The sequence below is a fragment of the Lissotriton vulgaris genome, chromosome 12 (assembly GCF_964263255.1).
Source record: "Lissotriton vulgaris chromosome 12, aLisVul1.2, whole genome shotgun sequence".
Classification (NCBI taxonomy): Eukaryota; Metazoa; Chordata; class Amphibia; order Caudata; family Salamandridae; genus Lissotriton; species Lissotriton vulgaris.
Genome location: NC_141700.1, coordinates 138180338 through 138199730, shown reverse-complemented (window position 1 = coordinate 138199730; position 19393 = coordinate 138180338). Strand labels below are relative to the sequence as shown.

Below are 19393 nucleotides of genomic sequence, written 5' to 3'. Positions count from 1 at the left end.
CATGGAACAGCTATTAGGACTTGGTTCCGCAAGCTGCAGACAGGCTCAGCTCATGCCAGAGCACCATCTCACACGATTCCAAGCACTCTGCCTTCAGGATTGTTAAGGCCTGCCATAGGAGTGACTGATAGGAATCTGTGTGTCCATTTTAGGGTTAGATATAGGTATACTATATCTACAGCAAAGGGTGATTACACGACTTTGCCCCAGCTGTCAAGCAGCCTGTTGTCAAATTTAGGAGGCCAGCCAGGGGTGGCATAATACATGCTGCAGCCCCTGGCAGCCCTGGGTACACCCATGCCCTGAGTTACAGGGTCTGATAGGGTGGCCCAGTACCAATTGGAAATGTACCTAGGGTACATGGAATCCATTTTAAAGAGAGAGCAGTAGGCCTGGGGTCCTGATTGGCAGGGTCCCAGGTCGACTATGTCCAAAACCAGCTAAAACACAGGGCAAAAAGTTGGGGGCAGCCATAGTCAGGATGTACCTTCCTACAATCGGTTTGCAGGTAAGTACTTTGTTGTGGGAGTTGGGTTTCTGGGATTAGAACTAGGGCTCCCCCAGGGTAGAGAATGCACTCTCAAAGCACCCTCAGCGGCACTAGGGCGGCTGGGTGCAGAGTGCTGAGGCCCAGTGTTATCCAATGGGTAAAAGGGGGACGTCCAGTTGGTGGCTGCTCACGGGCGGGCCACAAGGTTGTGGGAGCAGAGTTCTGGTGTTAGGCTCAGGGCAAAGGGGGATCTGGTGTAGCACACTAAGTGCACCCGCAGCGGCACAGGGGCGGCTGGGTGCAGGGTGCTGTTTTGGCATTGGGTGCCCTGTGATTTTAATGGGGATTCTCCGGTTGCAGAAACACTGCAGGCTCGGGAACAAAGATCTTCTGGAGGCGGCCACTGGTTGGATATGTAAGTTGGGATGCCTGGGGATGATGGGACACTGTCGGTTGGGCCACACAAGGCTGTGGGATGTCGGTGCAGGGGTATCTTTAGGTGTTGTGTGTTCGAGGCATGTGGGCTGCTGAATTCATATCTATGCATAGATCGCCGCCTAGTGTTGGGTCCGGATGATTGCACATTGTTGTCCTGGAAGAGTCTTTGAAGTATCACGAGATAGGTGGCTCCTCCCCTGGACTACAGTGCGCATGGGCATCGCCTCCATCCCCAGATTGTTTTTTTTCCGCCATTGGGTTCGGATGTGTTTCGGTTCCCTCTGTCGGAATCGATAGTTGTAAAACTTTTCTAACTCGAGACCAAAAGGTCTTTAGGCTGGGCGTCGGTATCGTTTCGTTCGGGTTTTTGTCTGTTCTCAGCTCCGAACTCTTGCTACCCATCCGCGTGCTCTCGGCGCGGACGGGCCTACTCGACGCTCCAGACATGGAACGAACTCCGTTCAAAAGGTGCCCGGTGTGCACCTCCAAGTATTCACACCTCGATGTGCACCCTGTGTGCAAAAAATGTTTGTCACCGGACCATGATGAGGCCAGGTGTATGGCCTGCTCGAAGTTCCGGTGTAAGAAGACTCTCAAGATTCGTCGGGCCGCTAGACTCCAGGCCCAGTTATCGGCACCCCCGGCGCCCCCGCCGGACAACATCTTCGAGGAATTTGTTGAAGACGACGATGTCCTACAGGTTTCGGACTCTAGCCCCGCGTCCGAAGGGGATGCCTACGACGCGGGAGACGAGGACTTTGGCGAAGCCGGCGACGAGGTAGGGGACGACGATGGGGCCATTGCCACCGTGGGGGATAGCTCGGAGGAAGAGCATCCCCAAACTGACTCGGGGGTCAACCCCCTTCATGCGGCCCAGGTCGAGGGATCGCCTTCGGGCCTTACCCAAGACCTCGTTACTAGTCCAGCAGCCCCGCCTCCGGTCACGGACATTTCTGATGCGCCACTCCCGTTAACAAAAACGAAAGTGAAGCCATTGGGATCCACGCCTCCGGTTTCGAAACCGAAAGTGAAAGCTGCACTGGTGCAGAAGGCTCTGGAGGCATCGACTTCCAAGAAAAGCCACGCCAAGATGGCCGACCCGAGGGCCTCGGGGTCGACGCCGAAGGCGAAGTCGACCGACGCGGCCGCGTCGGTGCCGAAGATGGTCGAGGTCGATGGCCCGAAGAAAGCTTCGAAGAAGCGTCAAGGCGATTCCACAGCTCTGGCTTCGCCGGCTCCGGCAGTCGGGGACAAGGAACGTGACGTGTCGGCTCCGAAGACGGTGCCTCTCGCCGACCCGACTCCCGACTCGGGGAGATCGCTCGAGCCGGTCAAGCCCTCTCCAGCCTTAACGAAAAAGGTTGCGGAGTCCCTGCAACGGATTCGGAAGGACGCTGTGGTTCCTGAACCAGGGGATGTAGTGCCGAAGCACACACCGAAGCCCACAAAGGCGCAGACGCCTATCCGCTTTACCCTGCCGCCGAAGTCGACGCCGAAGGCTTTCGCGCCGAGGCATGGGGCAGGCGTGCCCTCGAAGGAGGTGTCGACGCCCAAAGCGTCGTTGGTGGTGTCGAAGCCTCGGCTCCAGCCACTTGCAGAGGAAGAGCGTCGAGAGGTCATCATCGACGCCAATACCGGAAAACTGTCTCTCCTCAAGAGGAAGATCACCACGGAGCCGGTGTTGGAACATTTTCGTATTCCTCTCAAAAACAAGAAGGATTCTGCGGGTACTTCGGCCCCGATAGAGCCTGCATCTCCACAAGCCTTAGAACATTCGCCAACGCGTTCCAACGCAGGGGATGGTGACGATGAGGTCGAGTACAACTATCCGGCGTACTCGGATCCGGAGGAGGAACATGAACCTTGGTCTGCCGGGGGCGACCCAGAGGACCCGCAGTCGGGTCAGGAACCGCAGCTCTTTGCGGCAAAGACCTCACCGACGGAGGACTCGGCAGCCTTCAACGCTTTGATTGAGAGAGCTGCAGCTAACCATGATGTCGAGCTGCATTCGGATCCTGTGGATGTGGACTTTTTGTTTGACACTTTCTCAGTGGCTGAAAAGTCAGTCAAGACCTTGCCAATGCTCAAGGGAGTGCTAAAGCACGCGACGGAGGTCTTCAAGGAGCCCACTCGGGCACGTGTCATCAATCCTCGCATTGACAAAAAATATAAGGCAGCGCCCTCGGATCCAACATACATCAAGGGACACTTGCCACTAGACTCTTTGGTTGTATCCAACGCACGCAAGAGGGTGAACTCACAGACCACTGGTGACGCTCCTCCCCCAGACAAAGAGTCAAAAATATTTGAGGCCTCAGGGAAACGGATTGCTGCGCAGGCAGCTAATATTTGGCGAATCTCAAACATGCAGGCCCTACTTGCACGCTACGATAGGGCTCATTATGACACCCTAGAAACACTGCTGCAACACTTGCCTGACCAGTACAAGGAGGCAGGGGAAATGTTAATTCAGGAGGGAAAGCTCATCACGAATGCTTCCATCAAATGTGCGCTGGACGTGGCTGATACAGCCTCCAGGGCAATCAACACTAGTGTGTTGCTGAGAAGACATGCATGGCTTAGGATATCCGGTTTCAAACCGGATATACAGACAACCATCCTAAACCAAACAGTTAATCCTGACCACCTGTTTGGCCCTGAGGTGGATGCGACACTGGAAAAAATGAAAAAAGACAGACACTGCTAAGTCTATGGGGGCCCTCCAGTCTCAGCAGTTTCGGGGTGGTTCCTTTCGCCGCTCCAATACCAGAGGCACCTCAAGGGGTCAGGCATCGCAGTCCACACAGTATTATAAAAGTAATACCCAAACCTCATACACCAACAAGGGTAGAGGTGGCTACAGAGACAACAACATCAAAGGCAGGGGACGTGGAAACAACAGCTCCAGGTCCACCACCGCCAACAAGCAGTGACGTCTTGTCACGGCCCCCCGACCACACAACACCGGTCGGGGGGAGACTCCAGCAGTTCCTGCCCGCGTGGAAATCCATCACCACGGACAGGTGGGTCAAGTCTCTTATCCAGTACGGTTACTGTCTGGAACTTACTTCCACTCCACCAAACATACCTCCAAGAAGCCGTCCTATGTCCGACGAGCACTTGCACTTGTTGCAGCAGGAAGTTCAAGTCATGCTGCAAAAAGGGGCAATAGAGCTCGTCCCACTGCAAGAAAGGGGAACAGGGGTTTACTCCCTGTATTTTCTGATCCCCAAAAAGGACGGATCCCTCAGGCCCATCCTGGACCTCAGGCCCCTCAACTGGTACATTCTCTCGGAGCACTTCCATATGCTCACGTTACAGCAGGTACTCCCTCTGCTTCAACAGGCGGACTTCCTGGCTACGTTGGATCTAAAAGATGCATACTTTCATATTCCCCTGCATCCTTCCCACAGGAAGTATCTCAGATTCACAATTCAAGACCAGCACTACCAGTTCAGGGTTCTGCCGTTCGGGGTCACCACACCGCCAAGGGTCTTTACAAAGTGCCTGGCGACTGTGGCGGCGCATCTACGACGCCAAAACGTCCACGTCTACCCTTATCTGGACGACTGGCTCATTCAGGCAAAAACAAAACAGCAGTGCGCCGACCACGTGTCCCGCACCATTCATCTCCTGCACGATCTGGGATTCTCTCTGAACTACCCAAAATCCCATCTCCAGCCCGCCCATGTACGACAGTATCTGGGCGCGACAATAAACACTCTGGCAGCCACTGCGCAGCCGAATTCAGTGAGAATCGCCAGTATCCAAACGCTGATCCAACGGTTCAGGCCTCAACACTCGCTTCCAGCGAAAGTGTTCATGCAGTTGATAGGCATGATGGCCTCCTGCATCTCCATTGTCCCGCACGCGAGACTACATATGCGTCCGCTTCAGGAGTGCCTAGCACGTCGGTGGACTCGGGCTCATGGGCAACTAACAGACCTAGTGTTGGTGAGCGGTTGGGCGTACAACTCTCTGCATTGGTGGAATCCACAAAACCTTTGCAAGGGCCGACCGTTCCAGGAGCCTGTGCCGCAGATTATCCTGACAACGGACGCCTCTCTCCAAGGATGGGGAGCTCATGTACTCCACTACACAGTGCAGGGACTATGGACACTACAGCAAAAGAAGATGCACATCAATGTATTGGAACTGATGGCAATCTTCTTGGCCTTGAAGGCATTCAAAGTACACCTGTGCAACAAGGTCGTGTTGATCCGGACGGACAACATGACAGCTATGTACTACATTCAGAAACAGGGAGGCACACACTCTCCGCAGCTGTCTCATCTGGCTCAGAGCATGTGAAAGTGGGCCATTCAGAGGAACATCTTCCTCATGGCAGAGCATCTCCCAGGCAAAGACAACCAGATGGCGGACCTGCTCAGCAGGCACAGCCATCAGATGCACGAGTGGGAGATACATCCATCGGTACTCCAACCGTACTTCCAAAAGTGGGGTCATCCAGAGCTAGACCTGTTCGCCACAAAGGAGAACGCAAAATGCCAAAGCTTCGCCGCCAGGTTCCCACACCCGCAATCACAGGGCAATGCGATGTGGCTGAACTGGTCAGGCAGATTTGCATACGCTTTTCCCCCAGCACCTCTGATACCGCTGGTGGCACGCAAACTCAGGCAGCACTCGATGACTCTCATCCTGGTTGCTCCAACGTGGGCTCGCCAACCATGGTACACCACGTTTCTGGAACTCTCCGTGGTACCGCATCAAAGGCTTCATCTCACACCCAGCCTTCTGACGCAGAGCCATGGCGACATTCAGCACCCAGATCCGCAACAGCTCAACCTGGCGATCTGGCTCCTGAAGTCCTAGAGTTTGGCTACCTCAATCTTCCCACCGATTGCATGGACATCATTCGGGAGGCAAGAAAGCCCACTACTAGAGCATGTTATGCGGCTAAATGGAAGCGATTTGTCGTCTACTGTGTAAACCACGACATTGACCCGCTGGATGCTTCCATTCAAAACATCATTTGCTACCTGTTCCACCTGTACCAATGCAATTTGGCGTATTCTTCCATTCGCATTCACTTGTCTGCAATGGCAGCATACCTCCAGAATAGGCAACACCTGTCACTTTTTAAGGTCCCTGCTATCAAGGCTTTTCTGGAAGGACTCAAAAGGGTCATTCCACCACGGACACCACCAGATCCGGAATGGAACCTCTATGTGGTTCTTACAAGGCTGATGGGTCCTCCCTTTGAGCCACTGCACTCTTGTGAGCTTCAGTTTCTGACTTGGAAGGTCGCTTTCTTAGTAGCAATTACATCGCTACGGAGGGTTAGCGAATTGCAGGCGCTCACCATCCAAGAACCTTTCTTCCAAGTACACGCTAGCAGGGTGGTGCTCCGCACTAACCCCAAATTCTTACCCAAGGTTGTATCTCAATTCCATATAAACCAGACAATTGAGTTGCCAGTGTTCTTTCAAAACCCAGAGTCGCTGGCGGAGCGGATGCTCCACACCCTTGACGTGAAAAGAGCCTTAATGTACTACATTGACAGGACAAAAGATTTTCGTAAGACCAAGCAGCTTTTTGTTGCTTTTGCCTCACACCACAAGGGAAACGCTATCTCCAAGGCTGGGATCGCTAGGTGGATTGTGAAATGCATTCAGATCTGTTACGCTAAAGCCAAGCGCACTCTCACAATTCCACCAAGAGCCCACTCCACCAGGAAGCTGGGGGCCTCTATGGCTTTCTTAGGTAATATTCCCTTAGAAGATATCTGTAGAGCAGCCACATGGTCTACCACACATACTTTCACTAAACATTACTGTGTAGACGTGCATTCCAAACAGCAAGCAGCTGTTGGTCAGGCTGATCTCAGGACACTTTATCAGACTGCTGCAGCTGGCACGGGCGGCCGCCAATAATGGGAGGACTGCTATGTATTCTATGCACAGATATGAATTCAGCAGCCCACATGCCTCGAACTGCAAATGCTACTTACCAGTATGCATCTGTTCTTGGCATGTAGGGCTGCTGACATTCATATCGCCCACCCTCCTCCCCGGCGCCTGTAGCAGCTGCAGTCTTCATACATATATATATATATTCATATATCTGCTCGCAGCATAGGCATCACTCACATACTTCACTCCATCTCTGCCAATGGCTAAAAACAATCTGGGGATGGAGGTGATGCCCATGCGCACTGTAGTCCAGGGGAGGAGCCACCTATCTCGTGATACTTCGAAGACTCTTCCAGGACAACAATGTGCAATCATCCGGACCCAACACTAGGCGGCGATCTATGCACAGATATGAATGTCAGCAGCCCTACATGCCAAGAACAGATGCATACTGGTAAGTAGCATTTGCATTTTCTTACCGGCTCTGGTCAAGGTCAGGGGGATCCTCCAGAAAGGGGCTGCAGGCGTCAATTGGAGATTCGAGGCAGGTCAGAGAACACCAGATCTCAGGTTAGGATTACCAGGGAGACCTCCTCGTGGTGTTGGGCCACTCTAACTCTGGACGTGGGTGCTTGGTGCAGACTAGCAGATTTGGCCAGAGCCAGCGTCTGTGGGTGAGTAAATCCGGTGCTCACAGGAGTCTTGGTTTGGGAAGGCAAGGCAGGTCCTGTGGGTTCTTGGGGGCTGCTGGCTGCAGAACACGCTGTGATTTTGCTGGAGCAGGTTTGCAGTTGGGACAGGCCGTTAGGGCTGGAGCCAAGTCAGTGGGTGTCCTCTCTTACTTCAGCACAGCTTCTTCAGTCCTTCTCTCTCCTTGTCGGACCTTGTCTGAGGAGGCAAGGTTTGGAATTGCCCTAAAGGTCTGGACTAATGGGTCCCGTCCTTGGGGTGGGTAAACGCACTTATGCCGCCCTCCAGTGGAAGGGGGGCATATGCCGCACTCTTTTTGGCTGGGTTCCACATCTGCAAGATGGCGGGGACTGAGGTTTATGCTTCAACTCTCCTCCCTCACCAGAGGGGTGGGGTTGGCAAAAGTGGGCACACTGCTCCTCCTAACCTGGTTTTCCTGCTGATTCTCCTGCCCAAAGTGGGGGTCAGAACGATAGGGGCCAGTTGCTTCTCCCTTGTGGACCCTGCCCATCCTGGGGGAGGAGGCTTGGCACCACGTCCCAGGATGTGCATTGGTTCGAGGCATGTGGGCTGCTGAATTCATATCTGTGCATAGATCGCCGCCTAGTGTTGGGTCCGAAGACTCTTCCAGGACAACAATGTGCAATCATCCGAAGTATCACGAGATAGGTGGCTCCTCCCCTGGACTACAGTGCGCATGGGCATCGCCTCCATCCCCAGATTGTTTTTTTCCGCCATTGGGTTCGGATGTGTTTCGGTTCCCTCTGTCGGAATCGATAGTTGTTTAACTTTTCTAACTTGAGATCAAAAGGTCTTTCGGATTTGCGTCGGTATTGTCAATCGTTCGGGTTGGTTTATTCATCGGCTCCGAACACTTGCTGCCCTTCCGCGTGCTGTCGGCGCGGACGGGCCTACACGACGCTCCAGACTACTCAACATGGAACGAACTCCGTTTAAGAGGTGCCCGGTGTGCACCTCAAAATATTCACACCTCGACGTGCACCCAGTGTGCAACACATGTTTGTCGCCGGACCACGATGAGGCCAGGTGTATGGCCTGCTCCAAGTTCCGGTGCAAGAAAACTCAAGCTTCGTAGAGCCGCTAGGCTCCAGGCCCAGTTATCGGCACCCCCGCCGGACAACATCTTTGAGGAAGATGTTGATGACAACACCGTCCTACAAGTTTCGGACTCCAGCCCGGCGTCGGAGGATGACAACTACGACGCGGGGGACGAGGAATTTGAGGAAGTCGTCGGTGAGGTAGGGGACGACGACGGGGCCATTGCCTCCGTGGAGGATAGCTCGGAGGAGGAGCATCCTCAGACTGACTCGGGGGTCGATCCCCATTATACGGCCCAGGTCGAGGGATCGCCTTCGGGCCTTACCCAAGACCTTACTACTCGTCCCACGGCCCCGCCTACGGGCCCGGCAACGGACATTTGTGATGCGCCACTCCCGGTACAGAAACCGAAAGTGAAGCCATCAGGGTCCACACTGTAGGAAGGTACATCCTGACTATGGTTGCCCCCAACTTTTTGCCCTGTGTGTTAGCTGGTTTTTGACATAGTCGACCTGGGATCCTGCCAATCAGGACCCCAGGCCTACTGCTCTCTCTTTAAAATGGATTCCATGTACCCTAGGTACATTTCCAATTGGTACTGGGCCACCCTATCAGACCCTGTAACTCAGGGCATGGGTGTACCCAGGGCTGCCAGGGGCTGAAGCATGTATTATGCCACCCCTGGCTGGCCTCCTAAATTTGACACAACTGGCTGCATGACAGCTGGGGCAAAGTCGTGTAATCACCCTTTGCTGTAGGTGTAGTATACCTATACCTAACCCTAAAATGGACACACAGATTCCTATCAGTCACTCCTATGGCAGGCCTTGACAATCCTGAAGGCAGAGTGCTTGGAATCGTGTGAGATGGTGCTCTGGCATGAGCTGAGCCTGTCTGCAGCTTGCGGAACCAAGTCCTAATAGCTGTTCCATGATATCGCATACCATATACTCTTAAGTGCATTATAATCCTCGCGGATTAATGCTATCTTTGGTATTGCTTTATCAAAACATGTCGAGTAAGGTGTCATACGAATTGGAATACTAACCCCTCGCCAATTCTGGCGACGGGGTTAGCATTCCACCCTTCTAGAGGGACACGACATGTATGTAACTGTGAACCCCGGTTAAAGTTAACTAAAGCCTCAGCTCCACAAAATGGATGCTGCCACCACAGACACGAGTCTGACCTCCTGCTGCTGGGAGTCCTTCCAGCGAGGGAGGCCTGGACAAAGGGTTTCCTGTCCGGGGCGGTGCTAGCACCATCCCAGACATGGTTTTGTGTATCCTGGGTAGGCAGGGCTTTTCAGGAAGGTGACTGCTGAGTGGCACCCCGGTGCTCACTACGCATAGGCCAGTCAGAACCAGTTCCAGGGGCACACCAGCCCCTGGCCTGGGGAAGTCCGGCAGGGGAGAGGGGTGTAACCACCCCCCTCCTAGTCCCACCCATAGGCAGGACCTAGTCACCGGGTCAGCCCCCTTTTTTAGTATAAAGATGGGAGCGGGCCCCCTGTTCAAATTAGATCATCTTTGGAATCAAGATACGACTTTCTTCGAAAGGACTTCACGATTTCTTCATCAAGATTCTCCCTTGTGGCTAAGGAGTAGTCACCCTGCATCAAGCGTGCACCATCCTAAGAAACACTGCGGTCTGCTGCAAGTCCTTCTTCACGAATCCGACGACCCAGCTCGAAGAGACCCGGCTTCCCTGGCACCTCTGACCTCTACTCACCTCTACAGCAAAGCTGAGAACCGTGAGTGCGACGAGACCTCGAGGGACCGACGATCGCCAAGACTGCACGACATCTTTACTGCAAGCCCACCGTGTCCTCCACTGGTGAGTGCTTTGGGGTCCGAGAAGCCCCGACCCTGCGCAGCTCCAGCACCCAAGGTCAGCCTCCCTGCATCACCACGATCTGCGTGGGGCCCTTCTGCTGTTTGCTGTGCACCGCGTTGTTTGGCTACTAGCCGGCTGGCTTGTGGCCTTCTGAACGACGCCCGACGACATCACTGCTGCTGGTCTGGTTGCTCCAGACTGGCCCTTGCTTCCTTCTTGAAGAGAGGCACCCCGGACCCTCCTGGTCCACTCCAGACGCCATTTTGAGTCCACCGCGTGGGCTTGAATTTGCCAAGGCTTTGTTGCCCAATCCTGGGTCCAGCGACGCCGACAGCTTCTATCTTCGTGGGACAGCTCGATCCTCCATCCTGGTCGCCGACAACGCCTCCTGGTCCGTGAGATCTTCGAGCACAGCGTCACCCACTCACCTAGTCGAGGTGGCTACCATCCGGTGCCCTCCTGGTGCCCACTGACTACTGGCTAGTAGTCTCGAACTTGGTCCCCTCTGCTTTCAGGTGTCATCTTCCATCGATCCAGGCTTGGATCCACCGAACTTTCTTCACTGGTCGCCTGCCAGCAACTTCTTTCTTCCAGGCTCCTGGTCCGTCAACGAGGATTCCCGACGTCTTTTGAGTCCTATGCAGCTGCAGCCCCTGGGCTAGGTAACTTCGGCATTTCGGTGCCCCAGCATAGCCTCACTATCCAAGGGTCAGAATCCACTTTCGTTTTCCTCCCACCAGGTCGGGTTCGCCCGAGAACACTAACTTTGTCTTTACTAGCTACCATAGACTTTGTCCCGCATCACGCGTGAGAGTGCACACTCTGCACCCGAGTCCCCTGGGTCTCCTAGAAGTAATCTGAAGATTCTATAGTCAAGATCTAGCGATTCCAAAGCCTATTAGTACTGTACTTACCTGCTAGTAATTTCGCATTCCACTTTTCAAGTATATGGTTCTCCGTGCCCCTCGGGCATTTGTATATACTGTGCTAACTTAAGTATTTTTGTAAGAGTTTTGGTTTGTGCTTAGTACCCTGTCATAAAGAGTACAGGGCCGTTGTGATTTATAATAAATATCTTGTTTATTTTCATAACACTTGTGTGGTGTCCTTTCACTTGGTGTTCAAGGGGTATATGTGTGGTAAACAGCTGGCTTAACACGCCCTCTCGAGTCTTTAGCCTTAGACTGCTCGTATCCACGCTACTAGGATAGCTGGTCTATAAGGTTGACTTACAACCAATCATCAATAAGGGTTGCTGGACTGATACATAGTGTTCACTAGAATAGTGAGCACTGCATATCAGGCCACCTTCTCACACATACTGGTAAGTAGCATTTGCATTTCAGGACACCGAGAGTGGCAGGCTCTCGACCCAGGGGTCCAGAAACTTGTCTGGTGGTGGCAGCTGACGAGCAGCCACTCAGCCAGGACACTAGAGTTAGGTCGCTTTTCATGGGGCAAAATCTAAGATGACCTTTGAGTGCATTTTTCATTAAATCCCACACTGGCATCAGTGTGGTTTTAATGTACTGAGAAGTTTGATACCAAACTTTGCAGTTTTCTCTAAAGCCATCATGTTGCTGTGTGGTTCGTAATGACAAATTCCCAGCACAATATACTCTTAAAGGTACTGCACTGACAATGACTAAGAATTGACTCGGACATGGTAGGCGCACAGGACTCATGCACCTGTACTCTCACCACCCGTATAGTGCACCCGCTAGAGGTGTGGCTTACCTATGCTAGGGCAGGGACTTGTAGATATGGCACACAGGGATGTGTCCCATGTCGACTCTTCACTTTGTTCTGCATCAAAACTGCAGCCTGCAAGGGCGGTTTGTAGGTGTCGATGTGTGTAGGTAGGTAGGTAGGTGTGTGTGTAGGTAGGTGTGTGTAGGTAGGTGTGTGTAGGTAGGTGTGTGTAGGTAGGTGTGTGTAGGTAGGTGTGTGTAGGTAGGTGTGTGTAGGTAGGTGTGTGTAGGTAGGTGTGTGTAGGTAGGTGTGTGTAGGTAGGTGTGTGTGTGTGTAGGTAGGTGTGTGTGTGTGTAGGTAGGTGTGTGTGTAGGTAGGTGTGTGTGTGTGTAGGTAGGTGTGTGTGTGTGTAGGTAGGTGTGTGTGTGTGTAGGTAGGTAGGTGTGTGTGTAGGTAGGTAGGTGTGTGTAGGTAGGTAGGTAGGTGTGTGTGTAGGTAGGTAGGTAGGTGTGTGTGTAGGTAGGTAGGTGTGTGTGTAGGTAGGTAGGTGTGTGTGTAGGTAGGTAGGTGTGTGTGTAGGTAGGTAGGTGTGTGTGTAGGTAGGTGTGTGTGTGTGTGTAGGTAGGTAGGTGTGTGTGTAGGTAGGTAGGTGTGTGTGTAGGTAGGTGTGTGTGTAGGTAGGTGTGTGTGTAGGTAGGTGTGTGTGTAGGTAGGTGTGTGTGTAGGTAGGTGTGTGTGTAGGTAGGTAGGTGTGTGTGTAGGTAGGTAGGTGTGTGTGTAGGTAGGTAGGTGTGTGTGTAGGTAGGTAGGTGTGTGTGTAGGTAGGTGTGTGTGTAGGTAGGTGTGTGTGTAGGTAGGTGGGTGTGTAGGTAGGTGGGTAGGTGTGTGTGTGTAGGTAGGTAGGTGTGTGTGTGTAGGTAGGTGTGTGTAGGTAGGTGTGTGTAGGTAGGTAGGTAGGTAGGTGTGTGTAGGTAGGTAGGTGTGTAGGTAGGTAGGTGTGTGTAGGTAGGTAAGTGTGTGTAGGTAGGTAGGTGTGTGTGTAGGTAGGTAGGTGTGTGTGTAGGTAGGTAGGTGTGTGTGTAGGTAGGTAGGTGTGTGTGTAGGTAGGCAGGTGTGTGTGTAGGTAGGTAGGTGTGTGTGTAGGTAGGTGTGTAGGTAGGTAGGTGTGTAGGTAGGTGTGTAGGTAGGTAGGTGTGTAGGTAGGTAGGTGTGTGGGTAGGTAGGTAGGTAGGTAGGTGTGTGGGTAGGTAGGTAGGTGTGTGGGTAGGTAGGTAGGTGTGTGGGTAGGTAGGTAGGTGTGTGGGTAGGTAGGTAGGTGTGTGGGTAGGTAGGTAGGTGTGTGGGTAGGTAGGTGTGTGGGTAGGTAGGTGTGTAGGTAGGTAGGTGTGTAGGTAGGTAGGTGTGTAGGTAGGTAGGTGTGTAGGTAGGTGTGTGTAGGTAGGTAGGTGTGTGTAGGTAGGTAGGTGTGTGTAGGTAGGTAGGTAGGTGTGTGTAGGTAGGTAGGTGTGTGTAGGTAGGTAGGTGTGTGTAGGTAGGTAGGTGTGTGTAGGTAGGTAGGTGTGTGTAGGTAGGTAGGTGTGTGTAGGTAGGTAGGTGTGTGTAGGTAGGTAGGTAGGTGTGTAGGTAGGTGTAGGTGTGTAGGTAGGTAAGTGTGTGTAGGTAGGTAAGTGTGTGTAGGTAAGTGTGTGTGTGTGTAGGTAGGTAGGTGTGTGTAGGTAGATGTGGGTAGGTGTGTGTGTGTGTAGGTAAGTGTGTGTAGGTAGGTAGGTGTAGGTAGGTAGGTAGGTAGGTGGGTAGGTAGGTAGGTAGGTGTGTGTAGGTAGGTAGGTAGGTGTGTAGGTAGGTAGGTGTGTAGGTAGGTAGGTGTGTAGGTAGGTAGGTGTGTAGGTAGGTAAGTGTGTGTAGGTAGGTAAGTGTGTGTGTGTAGGTAGGTAGGTGTGTGTAGGTAGGTGTGTGTAGGTAGGTGTGTGTAGGTAGGTGTGTGTGTAGGTAGGTGTGTAGGTAGGTAGGTGTGTAGGTAGGTAGGTGTGTAGGTAGGTAGGTGTGTAGGTAGGTAGGTGTGTAGGTAGGTGTGTAGGTAGTTAGGTGTGTAGGTAGGTGTGTGTGGGTAGGTAGGTAGGTAGGTGTGTGTAGGTAGGTAAGTGTGTGTAGGTAGGTAGGTAAGTGTGTGTAGGTAGGTAGGTGTGTGTGGGTAGGTAGGTAGGTGTGTGTAGGTGTGTGTGTAGGTGTGTGTAGGTAGGTAGGTGTGTGTGTAGGTGTGTAGGTAGGTAGGTGTGGGTAGGTAGGTAGGTGTGTGTGTAGGTGTGTAGGTAGGTAGGTGTGGGTAGGTAGGTAGGTGTGTGTGTAGGTGTGTAGGTAGGTAGGTGTGGGTAGGTAGGTAGGTAGGTGTGTGTGTAGGTGTGTAGGTAGGTAGGTGTGGGTAGGTAGGTAGGTAGGTGTGTGTGTGTAGGTAGGTGTGTGTAGGTAGGTAGGTGTGTGTAGGTAGGTAGGTGTGTGTAGGTAGGTAGGTGTGTGTAGGTAGGTAGGTGTGTGTAGGTAGGTAGGTAGGTGTGTGTAGGTAGGTAGGTGTGTGTAGGTAGGTAGGTGTGTGTAGGTAGGTAGGTGTGTAGGTAGGTAGGTGTGTGTAGGTAGGTAGGTGTGTGTAGGTAGGTAGGTGTGTGTAGGTAGGTAGGTGTGTGTAGGTAGGTAAGTGTGTGTAGGTAGGTAAGTGTGTAGGTAGGTAAGTGTGTAGGTAGGTAAGTGTGTAGGTAGGTAAGTGTGTAGGTAGGTAAGTGTGTAGGTAGGTAAGTGTGTGTAGGTAGGTAAGTGTGTGTAGGTAGGTAGGTAAGTGTGTGTAGGTAGGTAGGTGTGTGTAGGTAGGTAGGTAAGTGTAGGTAGGTAGGTGTGTGTAGGTAGGTAGGTGTGTGTAGGTAGGTAGGTGTGTGTAGGTAGGTAGGTAGGTGTGTGTGTAGGTAGGTAGGTAGGTAGGTGTGTGTGTGGGTAGGTAGGTAGGTAGGTAGGTGTAGGTAGGTAGGTGTGTAGGTAGGTAGGGGTAGGTAGGTGTAGGTAGGTAGGTGTGTAGGTAGGTAGGTAGGTGTGTAGGTAGGTAGGTGTGTAGGTAGGTAGGTGTGTAGGTAGGTAGGTGTGTAGGTAGGTAGGTGTGTGTAGGTAGGTGTGTGTAGGTAGGTAGGTGTGTGTAGGTAGGTAGGTAGGTGTGTGTAGGTAGGTAGGTAGGTGTGTGTAGGTAGGTAGGTGTGTGTAGGTAGGTGTGTGTGTGTAGGTAGGTGTGTGTAGGTAGGTGTGTGTGTGTAGGTAGGTGTGTGTAGGTAGGTAGGTGTGTGTAGGTAGGTAGGTGTGTGGGTAGGTAGGTAGGTAGGTGTGTGTAGGTAGGTAGGTGTGTGTAGGTAGGTAGGTGTGTGTAGGTAGGTAGGTGTGTGTGTGTAGGTAGGTAGGTGTGTGTAGGTAGGTGTGTGTAGGTAGGTAGGTAGGTGTGTGTAGGTAGGTAGGTGTGTGTAGGTAGGTAGGTGTGTGTGTGTAGGTAGGTAGGTGTGTGTAGGTAGGTAGGTGTGTGTAGGTAGGTAGGTGTGTGTAGGTAGGTAGGTGTGTGTAGGTAGGTAGGTAGGTGTGTGTAGGTAGGTAGGTAGGTGTGTGTAGGTAGGTAGGTAGGTGTGTGTAGGTAGGTAGGTGTGGGTAGGTAGGTAGGTAGGTAGGTGTGTGTAGGTAGGTAGGTGTGTGTAGGTAGGTAGGTGTGTGGGTAGGTAGGTGTGTGGGTAGGTAGGTGTGTAGGTAGGTAGGTGTGTAGGTAGGTAGGTGTGTAGGTAGGTAGGTGTGTAGGTAGGTAGGTGTGTGTGTAGGTAGGTAGGTGTGTGGGTAGGTAGGTAGGTGTGTAGGTAGGTAGGTGTGTGGGTAGGTAGGTAGGTGTGTGGGTAGGTAGGTAGGTGTGTGGGTAGGTAGGTAGGTAGGTGTGTGTGTAGGTAGGTAGGTGTGTGTGTAGGTAGGTGTGTGTGTAGGTAGGTGTGTGTAGGTGTGTAGGTAGGTAGGTGTGTGTGTAGGTAGGTAGGTGTGTGTAGGTAGGTAGGTGTGGGTAGGTAGGTAGGTGTGGGTAGGTAGGTAGGGGTGGGTAGGTAGGTAGGTGTGTGTAGGTAGGTAGGTAGGTGTGTGTAGGTAGGTAGGTGTGTGTAGGTAGGTAGGTAGGTGTGTGTAGGTAGGTAGGTAGGTGTGTGTAGGTAGGTAGGTGTGTGTAGGTAGGTGTGTGTAGGTAGGTGTGTGTAGGTAGGTGTGTGTAGGTAGGTGTGTGTAGGTAGGTAGGTGTGTAGGTAGGTAGGTGTGTAGGTAGGTAGGTAGGTGTGTAGGTAGGTGTGTAGGTAGGTAGGTAGGTGGGTGTGGGTAGGTAGGTGGGTGTGGGTAGGTAGGTGGGTGTGGGTAGGTAGGTAGGTGGGTGTGGGTAGGTAGGTGTGTGTACAGGGCCTCTTAAGGGTGGCACAATACATGCTGTAACCCATAGATGCCTTCCCTGGCCAGAGTGCCCTTGGTACCTATGGTACCAGTTACAAGGGATATGTGGCCAAAGAATGTGAATTGGGTTTTTCATCAGTACATTTTTGGGAAAGAACATATTCCCTGGGTACCTGGTTGACAGAAACCCGGGGCACACTCATTCAACGTACATATACAGTTTAGGGAAAAAGTGGGTTCAACCATGTAAAGAGGGGCTCTAACCTTTCCCTATAGAGCTTCACACGTGCGTGTAATGAAAGTCAGGGCCCGGACAGCAGCGACCTGGAATGACATGGAATGAACTTAGAGTGCACTGAAACCCCTGTTAAAACGTAGGCACTATCTAAACAGAATGAGTAAGTATGCTGCTGGACATGTTTATCAGCAGTGATCTATTATTAAAATGATGCCCTCTGCACTCACACCACATACAAAATGTCATACATGCATACAAAATCAAACAGAAGTAAAAATAAAAAAAAAGCTGGGTTCATTATCGGACGCGTGGCTTGTAAAATACAGTAAAGGCCATGCAAGTCACAGGAGGAGACTGCAGCGATCTGCCCACCAGAGCCAGCAGCTGTCTAGACCCCCCCCCAAATCCTGAACAAATGGGCGCTTTTTTATCTGTAAAAGGCGACCGCTTGAGAGAAATATCACACTGCAGCGTCGAAGGAGGCTGGTGAGAGGGGGGCTGACGGGGATGACTGATGGAGTGAAGGGGGAGCGAGGCGGTAATTAATTATAGCCCCCTCCCGTAGTTACTATCCTTCCTAAAATGACCATTTTCGAGAACCACACTTTACAATGCTCATTTACAATAAACCTGTCGGCATTTAAAACGGATGGCTGATTCAATTGAGCTCTTCATCCTTTCAAAGTAGATACACCGGCACCAAGCAATTCAATACCGTAAAAGCCATTACACCAAACACATTATGGTCCAATCGGTATTTAACCACATTTTTATATTGTTTGTGGTTACCTTTCTTCAGGTAACTCTAGTGTGTAATATCTTACTAACTGGCACAAGGTAGTGACATATCGGTGACGTGTATATGTTTAAATTCCTGTCGGTCTTCTTGGTTGGTCAACTGAGGAGCCCCAAAGTCCGGTGCCGCACCTTATACACGCTCGTGGGAAACAAAGTGTCTACATTGTAAATAAACCAAATATACATAGCTTCATGTTGTTTAATAACTAAAAAAAACTAAGATATCTGTGTTTGTTGTAGGAAAAATGGCCACATAAAATGCCGCAAAATTGCAGCTAAATTTGCGTTTCCATGCCGCTATATCCTGGGGGGTCTGATAAACACACAGATTGTCATCAAGAAGAATTTCAGACGCAAACACTTAAGTTACTAGTTTTGTCAGTCCCAGATGGACCAGAAAAAAACTGGTCTTCACACCCGGTATAGGTTGTACTGGCTGTAGTAGGCTGCACTGATTGTGTGATTGTTTGACCTATTTTTTTGTAGAACTGAGATATCACTGGTTGCAGCTGCAGTCACTTATTTAGTGTGCACAATTTTTTTAAATGCCTTTATTTGATTGGACATTATTTTTGGGGCATTTAAGGTCTACATTTTTGGGACTTTTTTTATGTTGGTCCCCTTTTTAGTCAACCTTGTAGTATTAGAGAGAGGTCCATGGTCTCTTTTGCCCACCATTACAGACCTTTGTCGCAGTTTAGCTTTGTCTAAGAACCATAAACCTCAATGCTTCAGAAGATCCCCAACCAAGCCCTGTTAACACTGGAATTGAAGAAAACAGCAGTTGGATTTTAGTGCTAAGGAGGCATTAATTGGGTTGTATCTCTGCCCTAAAAGATGCTAATCCTTCATATGCACTTTTGACAAATGTCTCTGTATTGTCTTCTTGACAAATTGCCAGAGGATTGTTGAGATCATGGCAAATATGTATTGAAAAATAGAGTAAGCTAATCACCTCAACACTTCAGTAGATGCAGTCATCACCTATTAGGTGGCCAACCAATGGATCTTCTATGAGAATGTACAGATGGTTATCAGTCCATGCTCCAGGCCAGAGCTATAATCCTTTATTCAGGATATGTTGGTTGATAAGAAAATCGAGTTTTGTTGAAACTTTGACACTTGGTTGACATCGAAATAGCAAAGTACTTTAGATCCTTTAAAAGAACAGTGCCCAAATGCGAGGAGAATGCCTATATGCTCTACTTTACTATGTTCTTTATTTCTTGACTACATAATAATGGGCTTTTGGACAGTTTCACATTTTTTATTAGTTGATTCAAAAATACCCTTTTTTTTAAAGAACATTTTCCAACATAAAGAATATATGTTGAAAAATGAGTTCCAAGATTTTGCATTTAACCCATGATATTTTTATGTTTATGAATACACAGAAGGTACCCATTATGGCAAACTTTTGTTGTGATGTACTTTGTGTTTTTGTGCGAACATGAATCTTTCTGTCAATGTTGGTGTTTTTGATCATTTTAAAGCAGCAGTGAAGCAATAATGTAGGCAATAAATACTGTTTTTTTTCTTTTTCTTTTACCATTATTCAGGTTGGCCGAGTTAGTGTGTATGACTCTACGCGACAAACTGGGAAGACCAAGGAGTCAAGTGTGAATTGGTGTTTGGCCGATGACACTTCTGTGGAAATCCTGGATGGAACAAAGGGCAAAGTAGATGGGTAAGTTTTCTCTACCAATAAAACATTTATTGAGGTGTCTATTATGGTCACCTCAGGCAATTCGCTTTATTGGAACATTATGTTCGAGGCATATGGGCTGCAGATGGTACATTTATGAATGGATCGCCATCTGGTGTTGGGCTCGGATGATTGCACTT

General features: G+C 50.8%; 1 protein-coding gene across 3 annotated transcripts in view; it reads left to right on the top strand.

Moving 5' to 3' along the window:
- The window catches only part of ADAR (adenosine deaminase RNA specific), a 261026-nt gene that overhangs the window by 228458 nt on the left and 13175 nt on the right, over positions 1-19393 (top strand). For all 3 annotated transcript variants that reach the window (XM_086947602.1, XM_086947600.1, XM_086947601.1), the window contains exon 14: positions 19108-19235. In XM_086947602.1, coding sequence (XP_086803728.1) covers positions 19108-19235 — 128 coding nt within the window. The remainder of the gene's footprint in view (positions 1-19107; positions 19236-19393) is intronic.